Raw genomic sequence first — 11,898 nt, 5'->3', positions numbered from 1 at the left:
AGACACTCAGTGAAACACAAAGCAGTAAGAATAATGGAAGCACGCTGGTGGTGAGGACAGGCGCGTGAACTCTTTATTAGTACCAAGGAGGTTTCCAATCCCAAGACTGCCAACAGAAACACACAGCAATACTATAACAACACACGAAATACGCTAGCCGACTTAACAACTGGTCTCCATTTTGACAGGATGCTGAAGTATGACTGCAATCCATGAGAATTTACTGGCAAACTTTTAGCGATCTCCAACCTCAGCTCCACAACACATTCTTCTGCTCTCTGACCGTCATTCAACGCCCCTTCAACTTCATTCCGTTGTTTGTTTTTTTCTTAAAACTGTTTCCTAATGATTTTGCTACCAATGGTATTTACTTGACACATGACTTGTAGATAAAGAAAAACTATTAAAATTTTTTAGTTGGTGCCATTTCATATATGTATGAATAAAAGATTCAACACTTTCCCCCCATACTGGTATGAAAGCAGAGAGTAGAAAGCACAAAACCTTCTTAGATTTAATCCAAACCCTCCACACAGGCAGTACAAAGTGTGAGTTCTCCTGGTGTTCCCGCCCGTCTACAATTACTTGGACTTCTTGATTCCTTTGGGGGCCTCTGACAATGACTTCCTGGCCTCCCCTTCCGGGATGAACACACTGATGGTGAGATCGCTGATCTCGCTGCCGTACTTGTTCTTCACCACCAGGCCATATTTGCCTGAGTCAGAGGAGCTCACTGCTGTGATCGTGAAGTATACGGTCTTTCCTGCCTCCATCCGGAGGCTGCAGTGGTCATCTGAGACCAGAGCCTTCTCATTCTTCATCCAGGACACCTCTGGAGCAGGATCGCCCCACACGTTACAAGTGAGATTAAGGTCCTGCAAAATAGATTTCATAGGCGGGAATGAAATACATCAGATATAATGATGACCCAACTTCAAGCATCTTTCAGATAATTGAAGATGGTTACTCTTGAATATTGCGCATCTATTTGGGTTATGACTAGTGGTGATGAGTTGGGCTACTAACCTCAAGGTCAGCAGTTCAAAAGTACCAGCTAACCCCGTGGGGAGAAAGATGAGGCTTTCTGCGCCCATAAAGATTTACAGCCTCAGAAACCCTGTACAGGGTCTCTATGAGTCAGAACCGACTCCACGGCACACAGCCACCAACTACCACATTTAGGAATTAATGACTAATTCATTAAGCCATAGATGAGAAGATTGGGTTGGGTTGGGGGTAATGAGTGAAACAATTAGAAGAGAGAGAGAATGTTGACACAATGTGAAGAATGTAACAGTATCACTGATCATAATACCTCAAAACTATTGAACAGGAGTGGGTTTTGCAGTGTGTATTCTCACCACCACCAACAAAACAAGAACATTTTTTGGTGGTTTGACATGATCAGGTGGATGATACATACAAACACCCCAGACTAAGGTCTAGTTTAATACATCTGTATGAGTTAAATTTTGAAATAAAATCTGAGCAAGTTTCTTTGGGGCTGGGCTGAGGCTTCCTGGCTGACTTTCAAAAATATAGAGGAACCTGAAACCAATGTTAAGTGTAGTACTATTCACAATAGCCCCAAACAACATCGGAAATGGCCATCAACAGAGAAATGGATAAACAGATAATGGAATCCTGCTCAGACCTAAAGTGGAAATGAAGTCCTGATTGCATTACAACATGGACCAACACTGAAAACATAATGCAGAGTGAGGTAGATCAGACAAAAAAGGGCAAATATTATATGACCTTATTTCTAGGAAATGTATAAAGACCAAAGTTTATGAGTAGTTGCCAGGGGTAGCAGCAACCATAAGGTTGGCAGTTTAAGCCTACCAGCCGCAGGAGAAAGATGAGGCTTTCTACACCTGTAAAGGTTTGGAAACCCTTGGAAACCCTAAATAGGGTCATGCCTAAGTCTGAACCGACTTGTTGGCACCTAACAACAACACTAGCAGCAGGGATGGGGGAGAGTCAATGTTTAGGGGGGCACTGAATGTCTATTAATGATAGTAGAATAATTTAGAAACCAAAACGAAAAACCAACCAACCCAAATCCACTGCCATAGAGCCAATTCGGACTTACAGTGACCCTGTAGGATAGAGTAGAACTTTTCCACAGGATTTTCAGGACAGAAACAGATTGCCTCATCTTTCTCCTGCTGAGTGGGTTTGAACTGCTGACCTTTTTGTTAGCAGGCTAATGTTGAACCGATTGTACCTCCAGGGCTCCTCAATTTGGAAACCAGATGCTTTCAAATCAGCTCTGATTCAAGGTGACTGCATGTGTGTCAGAGTAGAAACTGTGCACCACAGGTTAGTCGCTGTGAGTCAAAACCAACCGGACAGCACTTAACATCAACAAGTTTTTCAGAAGAAGGTCATCGGGTATCTCTGGATAGACTGGAACCACCAACCTTTCAGTTAGCAGCCCAGTTTCTTAACTGTTTGCACCACCCAGGGACTCCTAATTTGGAGAAGGGGAGTGGGATGATTGCATAACATAATGAATGTAATCAATGCCACTGAAGTATATATACAAAAATTGTTGAATTGGTAAATGTTTTATTACTTACTATTTTTACCACAAAAGCCAACAAACAAATCTTACTGTAGAGCTGATTTCCATTCTCCATCTCCACTTTCTCTTTCATAAGTACAAGATGCCTTCTGCTCTACCTCAGTAGAGAATTTCATCTCCACAATCAACATTTGCTTTCATTTGCATCCTATTTGAATTTCTGAGCCCAGCAGCAGAAACCTAACAGCTGCTTCAGATAATTAACTCAATTTCAAATTCCATTGTCCTCATTTTACTTCTCAACCTTAAACACCACCCAATCTGTTCTAGTTGCAAAAGTGCTCTTCCCAAACAAAATACTCCTATCTCATTCTAAAGACCACTGTTGAGGCTGACATTTTTAGCTTACTTTACATTTTTTTCTGAAATGTTTATTGAGGTCACTGTAGATTCACATGCGGTGATAAGAATGAATACTGTGATGCCCTGTATATCCTTGACCCAGCTGCTTTCAATGATGACGTTTTGTGTAATTATAGCACACAATCACAACCAGGATATTGACTTGGGTATGATTCACTGATCAGATTTGCATTTCCCTGGTTTCCTTGTACTCATTTGTGATGCATGTGTGTGTGTGTGTGTGTGCACACGAATGCTCACATGCAAGTGAGTCACCACCTCTGTGAAGACACAGAACGTTTCCATGACCACAAAGATCCCTCCTATTGCTCCTTTAACCATACCACATCTCACCTCTCATCTATTCCTAATCACCAATCAGCTCTCCATTTCTAAAATGTCACATGGATGGAATTGGCTCTGTCATTTTTCCACTCAGCATAATTCTTTGGGGATTTATCTGAATTGTTGTGGGTATCAATAGTCTGTTTCTTTTTGTTGCTGAGTAGTATTCTGTGGTATGTATTTAATCATATAAGCAACATCAGGGCTATCCAGTTTGGGGCTGTTATGAATTAAGCTATTATGCAATTCTTATGCAGGTGTTTTGTGTGTACACATGTTAAGTTAAGTTGTTATTTCTCTGGGATAAATGCCCAGGGGTGTGACTGCATGTATTTCAGAGAAGTTTATCAGTATGGCTTTCCTATTTTATTTTACCTTCCCATCAGCATGTACAAGTGATTCAGTTTCTCCACATCGTCACCAACATTTATTGTTGTTATCAGTTTTTATTACTGCCCTTTGATAGGTGTGCTGTGATATTTCATTGTGATTTTTTATTAGCATTTCCCTAATGGTTAATAGTTTTGGATTTACTTTACATTTTAAATTCCATTCATTTTTTTTTTTTTTCTTTACTAAAATCCAGAAACTATAAGGAAAAAAGAACTAGTTCTCCCAGTATACTGGGTAAAAGTTACCCTTCTAATAACCTTCTAGAAAGTTGTCTGTGGTCACTTGCTACCTCCTCTGTATCAGTGCCATTTAAAATCAGGTAGATTGAGAAAAGTGTTTTTCTTCCACCATTGATTTTTTTAGGAAATTACTCTACACTACATTTCAGGAAGAAAAATATGAGTCAAACCATTGTCATTTATCTCATTACCTAAGAAGACCAGATATATGATTTCAAAAGCTATGATTGCTTGAAGGTTTAGACTTTTTACCAAAATCAAACAAAAAATTCTGAAATGCCTGTGTTGTTGCTAAGTGTGATAGTTAGTTCTGACTCATAGCGATCCTGTATAGGGTTTCTGAGGAGTGGCTGGTGGGTTTGAACTACCGACCTTGTGGTTAGCAGTCCAATTTTTATCCTACAGTTCCCCAGGACTCCCCAAGCGCATTGTTGTGTTGTTGTTGTTGTTGTTAAGTGTTGTCTAGTCAGTTCTGACTCATAGCAACCTTGTATAAGGTTTCTGAGAAACAGCTGGTTGGTCCAGTGCTGATCCTACAGTGCCACACACCTAAGGTGTCATGAAAAAACGATTGTTTCTATTTTAGGTTTGAATAAGCATTTTCATGTATATTCTCTCTCTGCATTTTCATTTGAATAAGCATTTTCATGTATATTCTCTCTCTGCATTTTCACTATGATCCAGTAACCTCACTAGGTCAGAAAAAATGGAAAATAGAGTTTAAAAATAATAACAACTCAGACAAATGAAGCAATTACATAAACCATGTTTTACTATCCTAACTCTAATTATCTATTATGTCTTAATGTTCTTTTGAGTTGCCAAAAAGGTTTGTTCCACAGCAAATACCTATGCCCCAACGGCTGGTATATTAAATTTGTTTTAATGAAACAAATGTGAGGTCTGAAGAAAAGTAACTCTAGGTTAGAAATTCTATTCATTGGTTTTCAGAGGGATTATGAGAGGGCCAGGAAATCCCAGTTTAAAACGAAATGGAAAGAAATCAGTTTTCATCAGAAGAAAACCTGCAGGAAATACACTGAGCAGCAGGATTTCTTCAAGGCTGAGAGAGTGAAGAGCCCAGTCCATTTTCTACTATGTTAGAGATTGTTTCTCTCTTGTATTATATTTGTCACAGAATTATGATTGGACATTTTCAGCTTCTCATAATTTTAAAGGGTAAGACTGGAAAGCCACTTAGTGGTCTTGAGGTAATAGTTGTTAAGTGCCGCTGAGTTGATTCCGACCAAGAGCGACCCTGTATAGGATTTCCAAGGAGCAGCTGGTGAGCTTGAACCACTGACCTTGTGGTTCAAATGACTTTGCAGTCTGGCACATTAGCCCACAGCACCACACCAGGACTCCTCAATTTGCCAAAAGTGGTACCATACTGATGCTTTGCCTGCAAAACATCAAGATGACTAGAAAATGGGATTTTTAACTTTGAATAAGCGTAGTGGTTACGAATCGGGCTGCGAACCTTAAGGTCAGTGGTTCGAAACTACCAGCCGCTCCGCGGGAGAAAGATGAGGCTTTCTACTCCCGTAAGGATTTACACCCTCGGAAACCCTGTACAGGGTCGCTATGGGTCGGCTCCGACTCGAAGGCACTTAACAACAACAACAACAAGTCCTGGTGTGGAGAAAAGGGGGACAGGTGGGTGTGCACTTACCTTCCCCTCCTGGATAGTGACCACATCCGGGAGGCCGCCCAGCACTCGGGCACGATCTGCAAGCACAGGCCTTTCTGATTAGTCTCTGAAATGATGGGGACTGTGATAACATTCCCAAGACCACCCCAGTGAACTAATTTCCCAATTTTATAGCACTCTCTTTATAGCTGTTTTCATATGCAAAATAAGAAAAGAATCCAGTGATTGAGGATTCTAATCCTCTTCCACATTGCCATGCATTCATGCAGCTGCCTGTATCCATACCCAAAATACCAGTTTGAGATTGCTTTATTGAATTGACTTGCTCTATAATTTCCCTGGCTATTTTTAGCTTAGTGGAACTAAGCTGAAGGAGACAGTGTAGATCTCTGTGGATGGTTTCCAAGCCCAGCTTGGCCTCTTTGATGGGTTTCCCTATGATTACAAAAGGTTACATAGTGGAATGACTATGTGCCACGGGGATCGGGAGGCTGGTGCAGATGTGGATTTTCTTTGAGGCCTTCCTAGAAAGCTCCCCTCTTCCTCTTCTTCTGCTGTGATAGTGGGCTGACTGCACTCTGTCAGATGCTGGCCTTGCTATCCAGGGCTGCCATCTATGGTTGTGTAATCCTGAGGTCCCACACAAAGGTAGAGGAGTGGGTACTGACATCCAGGGCTTCCTCCCCTGGCCAAGCCATGTGCTCTGGGTGCGATCGCCTCAGCCCCCAAGAGGACACCTTTCTGTAATCCCCACAAAGATGCTCCTCTAGCCTTCAGTCAGTGATAGGTGGTCTCCTTTTGAGACCTACTTCAATTAATTCATTACTCTTGGTCCTTGGGCCTACAATTCCATTCTCCAGCAGCCTTATTCCACTGTGGCACATATAAACCTCACTCATATTTAATGTCCTGTGTGACCTGCTGTGTGGCATTCACTGCACAGACCTCAGTCTCCCTCGCTGTAGAATGAGGCATTATACTAGATCTGTGGACATTACATTTCCAAATTCTGCATGATAGCATCCATGAGACATTTCTAAGAGATGCCTGAGAGGAGGCTGAGGAGGGGGCACTGTGTTAGGAAACTAGAAGGCCATCCCAACTTCAATGACAAGTAACTCTGCTTTTACCTGCTTTGTATACTAAGTCTTTGAGGAAGGTTTTGTTTGAATTAATAGTGCCATTGGCTTATAAAAGCTTGAACACACTGAACGAGAAGAGCTTTAAGGTCTCTTCAGGATTTGAACTGTAGTGATGGAGAGAGCTAGGAAGGGGGTCATGAGCTGAAGGGAGCCTCTATGCCCCTAGAAAATTCAAAACTCAACGAGGTCGCCTAATGCTTGTGGATTTTGTTTTGGTCAGTGGTGACAGGAGCAGGAAGGACATACTGAGATCAGACAACAGATAATGACTCCCTCTACCTCTGACATGCTGCCGATCACAGTTTTACCCCTGTACTACCCAATTCACCAATAGCAGAGGCATCACAAACCCATGGCAGGAGCCAAGAGCTGGACGGAGGAGAAAGGAGGGGAAGAAAGTCCCATTCCTAAGTGAGCTGGAGTCATCAGGAAGTGAACGGATGGCTTCACTCTCACACCTCTGAGTTCCCTTCAATTTCAACTCAGGGTTGACGCTACAGTTTTAACCCTCTAGAATTTTCAAATTCCGACAATAAGAAAGAAACTGATTTATGTTAATGAATTAGCCAGTGAAAACAGGGGTCAGGCAATATTGTTTGAGTTCTTCAAAGCACCTTGCTTGTGAAGCAAACCACTGATAGATGAAGGGCTGAGGACATGTCCGAGGAAGTGCGTTTCTGGGTACTCAGACCTGACAGCTTACTGGCCATTCACTCAGACTGTGTCTAGTTAAATGAGAGTAACATGAGGCTTTACTGAGCATCTTTTGTCTTCCAGGGACTCTCAGGGACATGTGGGATGTTTTTTGTGAGGCAAATTACAGAGATGACTCTGATGTTAAATTTACAATGTTTCTGGCTTTTTCTTTTCTTTAACTGTATATACATTTTTCTGAAACATTTTGCCTGTTGTGTGATCGCCTTAGGCCAAGAGATTTCTCAGGTATTCTGGTTGGTAGCTCAAGTCAAGAGCTGCATGGCATTCTTATAATGTAACTTGAGACTTTCTTTTCATAGGCATTCTTACTAAAGCGATTAAGTGAAAACATATGTAGAGTACCTATTATTAAAAAAAAGAAACACCAGAAGAGAAAAAAAATACGTTCGTTCACTTTCCTCCATTTGTTGTCTAAATACAAAAAGAAATTTGAAACTGTTTCAGATAAACAGGACAGTAATTTACTTACTTTTTTCTGCAATGGCAGCTTGTCTGTGGTGGAGAGAAACAAACATACAAAGAAGAATTTAGTGTTAATTCAAAGTTGTTAACCTTGACTGTGTTTTATTGCCTCAGAAACATCTTGCTGCTCAGTGTAACAGTGGAAAGTGCTATTACCAATGTACTTGCTAGAATAAAAGGCTCTTTCTAAGTCTCTCAGACTGGGGAGCAGCATATGATGTACCAGAGACTTAAGTGCAGTTAAGTGGCATTTGCTAAGAAAAGGACTTACTTCAACCTCTGGAATTCAGCAAAGGCTTCATCATATGCTTTAAAAGAAAAAAAAGACAAGTTAGAGTTTTCTCACAGAGGCTTAACAACACTGAGGGACTGATTATAATTCACTTCAGTTCATTGTGATTGGTCCAGATAAGACTAAGCCTACTTAACACAGTCAACAAGAGGAAAAATGCTTTCTGGATAGAAAATGCAAAATGGTAGATATGCGAAGCTTTTAATTGATCAAAAGACCTTCAAATCTTCATACAGAAAGGCAGAGAGTAGCTCCCCCAAAGATAAAATGGAAATAAAAATCAGTTTCAAATAACAGTTGACTGTCTGTCTAAGAAGCATCCTGAATGGCAACCAAGCTTTTCTCTGATGAAGTGAGCCCAGGCAGACGGGTAAATGTCTCCAGCTATGCAGTCTGGCCTGTGTATTTGGGTAAAAGGGCACAAGCAGTTACTGTAATCATAGGGCATGCCAGAGCCAGCTGGAAGCAATGCTTCTTATATCCTGATGGAGAGGAGATCAAAGCCAAGTGAGTTCTGGAAATAAGACCTTTTCTTAGCTTGCAGTGTACGTCACTTTGAGAACCTCAGGAAAAATGGTAGCTTCATTTTAAAGCTCTCATCTTATTGTTGGAGCTCTGGTAGCGTAGTGGTTATCAATCGGGCTGTGAACCTCAGGGTCAGCAATTTGAAACTACCAGCTGTTCCATGGGAGAAAGATGAAGCTTTTTGCTCCTGTAATGATTTATAGCTTTGGAAACCCCGTACAGGGTTGCTATGAGTCAGAACTGACCCCACGGCACATAACAACAACAACAACAACAACAATGGTCTAGGATTCATTGTAAATCTCGAAAACACATAGATAATATTAGTCTATCTCCCCCATTTGATGAGATGAGAAATATAACCATAAAAGTCATAATGAAAGTCTCTGGTTCTTATTTTTCCTTGTCTGTAAAGGAGGGAAGGTTAGTGTGAACCAACTCTCTTTTTTCCCCAACCCACCACACTAAGAATGGGAAGGGTACACACTGAACCCAGCTGTGTCTGATGCCCACAGAACCACTGCAAAGGCAACCCACACACAGGCTTTTACTTAAGGATGATTTGAGAGTTAAATGAGATTTGATGGCTTCCCAATCCCAAACCAAACCCATCACCACTGAATAGATTACGATCTATAATGACTCTATAGGAGAGTACAACTACACCTGAGAGTTTCCCAGACTGTTCATCTTTATATGAGCTGACAGACTCATCTTTCTTCTGTAGAGCAGCTGATGGGCTTGAACTGCCGATCTTGAGGTTATCAGCCCAATACTCAGCCCACTAGTTCACCAGGGCTCCTTTTTGATGAGCCAAAGGATAAAAAAATATAATTTACCTACCCACTTACTGTTTCTCTTTTTCTCTGTTGAGTTTCAAATGGTCAGATGAACTTTAAAAGAAACCTGTGTTGTTGTACATATGTAGAGTGGACATCCCTACTTAATTAGAGAGACTATTCAGTGAACTTTCCGGTCATAATGGGCACTTAGCACAGACCAACTGAATTGAGGATTGAAAGGTTGCTGCTTAAATTAGGAAGATATTCATTGAGGATTAAAAATATACTAAGAGTTATTGCATAGTTAGGTTGTATTTTGATGTATGAAGATGTGGAGGGAAAAGTTCATCTCTCCCTTTTTGTAGACTTATATCTCATCAGAAAGAAAAAGATGAAGAATACGTTGCATGGAGTGGGAGGAGTGGCAGGATCTTTAACACTCAGAACCAGGTATTGTACCTTTTTGTCTTTGTTCTCCTCTGGAAAGTTCTTGTATGTACCTCTCATTGCTCTCTCTAGAGGCCCACACTCCCTCAGCAGATAACCAACAAATCCAAGGCCATTCGGCTCCAATCTCTCCAACTTTCTTCAGTTTTTCTTAGTACTGTGTGTTTTTCACATGCACTGCCTCTAGTTTCTGAAGAGGTTTCCCTTCTCCTTTCTAAAGTCAATATTTATCCTTCTTCTCTTGATCTCAAACCCTCTACTCATCAGAATGTTGATCACCTAATTATTTCCCTTCACTCACATCTGCAGTCCTTCCAATTCAATAAAGTCTGGGACTCTAAGAATATGTTCAAATTTCATTCTCCATGAAAAGAAAATACTCTTTTAAAAACACAGTTTTTCTGCTGATTTTAAGTCCCCTCTGCCCGTGTCTGTAATCACCTTTATGCCACAGGAGCATTTACCTACATTCCCCACTTCACTCTCCACTGAATTCCGGCTTCTAGCACCCTGTTTTAAACCGATTTAAAATGGATTCATCCAAACCACCAGTGATCTTTCAATCAGCAAATCAAATGTAATGACCTCTTTTTACCCTACATATTTTCCAGACTTAACTTTATTGTAAATTCAAATCTGCAGAATATTACTTACCTTGTCCAGAAAGATCCACTGTCTTCTGGTGTCCAGTTTTTCCATCAAAGAGCTCCATTACGTATTTCCCTTTGTCATTAGGAGTGGGCTCATTGATTTGTAACCAGATCTGCTCCCCGGTGACCCCAGTCTTAACTCTATCTGTGTACTTAATAGTATTTCCACTGTTAAAATCCAAGAAAACAGCATTAGTGTTTGCTTTTATCTGAAGCTTATATTTACTTTGTCTCTTCTTGAAGGTCTTATTGTACAGTTTTACAAGTTTTCAAATTACATGGGCTCCACATATGTTATTCCTTTGCTTCAGAGAAATGATTGGCCCTGAAGCACAGAAATTGGATTCTAAGGCTCTAGGGTCAAGGAAGGGGCACGTGTAGTCTGATATTAACTATAACATTTAATTCCCAATAGCAGTCTGGAGCCTGGAACAGAGAGCAAACCAACACTTCTCGGTGGTATTAATTATTTTTGTTTTGCTTGGGTTTATTTATAGCACTGAGGGACTTTTTAAAACCAGAAGACCAAACTATGTATTATTTTACACAGATGATTTATGGTTATATACCAGCTTTTATAAGATGGTTGAAAACATCCTTTAGGAGGTCCACACTTAACAACAACAACAGTGCCTGACATCTATTTACATGATCAGTTACAGGCTATTTAAAACATATGTAAATTTGCATGTGGTAGTAGAGGCAAGAGTAAATGAAAAGCAGAACTGTTGCCAGAATGAATGAGGTATGTCCTCTGTCCACAAACCAGTTTCTGAGTATTTTATGGTAGGCCTTGAGTAGGAGAAAAAATAGCAAGTATAACCCTTCATTGTATGCACAACAGTCCAGAAGTGTTGTTGTCTTAGCTGAAATAAGCAAAAAGTAAGTGGATTTACTCTGAGTGATGTTAAAAACAAACAAACAAACAAAAAACTTTAGGAGAAGTTTGTAAAAAATGAGGAGAAATTAAAAAAAAAAAAAAGCACTAAACACTATTATACTACACTATCATAGTCACTTGTTTGTCAGTTTGTTGCTGTGATGCTGGAAACCATGCCACTGGTATTTCAAATACCAGCAGAGCCACATGGTTGACAAATTTCAGTGGAGCTCCCAGACTAAGACAGGAAGGAGAGCAGACCATTTCTGAAATGGTTAGCCACTGCAAACCTTATGAATAGTAGTAGAATATTGTCAAATATAATATCCAAAAGATGAGCTCCTCAAGTTGGAAGATACTCAAAATATGACTGGGGTAGAGCTGTCTCCTCAATGTCGATGTGAATGGAAATATGCTGTTGGGGAGGCAGGGCTTGATGGC

At 40.5% G+C, this 11,898-nt stretch overlaps 1 protein-coding gene across 1 annotated transcript in view; it reads right to left on the bottom strand.

Moving 5' to 3' along the window:
• Positions 1–581: 581 nt before the first annotated feature.
• Positions 582–11,898, bottom strand: part of MYOM1 (myomesin 1) — a 161,101-nt gene continuing 149,784 nt past the window's right edge. Inside the window, exons 32-36 of the mRNA XM_006867294.1 lie at positions 10,582–10,745; positions 8,153–8,189; positions 7,889–7,911; positions 5,582–5,637; positions 582–875 (exon numbers count right to left, since the gene is read on the bottom strand). Of these exons, the coding sequence (XP_006867356.1) occupies positions 582–875; positions 5,582–5,637; positions 7,889–7,911; positions 8,153–8,189; positions 10,582–10,745 (574 nt within the window). The remainder of the gene's footprint in view (positions 876–5,581; positions 5,638–7,888; positions 7,912–8,152; positions 8,190–10,581; positions 10,746–11,898) is intronic.

This window comes from Chrysochloris asiatica, unplaced genomic scaffold, assembly GCF_000296735.1.
Source record: "Chrysochloris asiatica unplaced genomic scaffold, ChrAsi1.0 scaffold00103, whole genome shotgun sequence".
Lineage (NCBI taxonomy): Eukaryota > Metazoa > Chordata > Mammalia > Afrosoricida > Chrysochloridae > Chrysochloris > Chrysochloris asiatica.
Note: the sequence above shows the minus strand (reverse complement) of the source record. Positions and strands in the feature narration are given on the sequence as shown.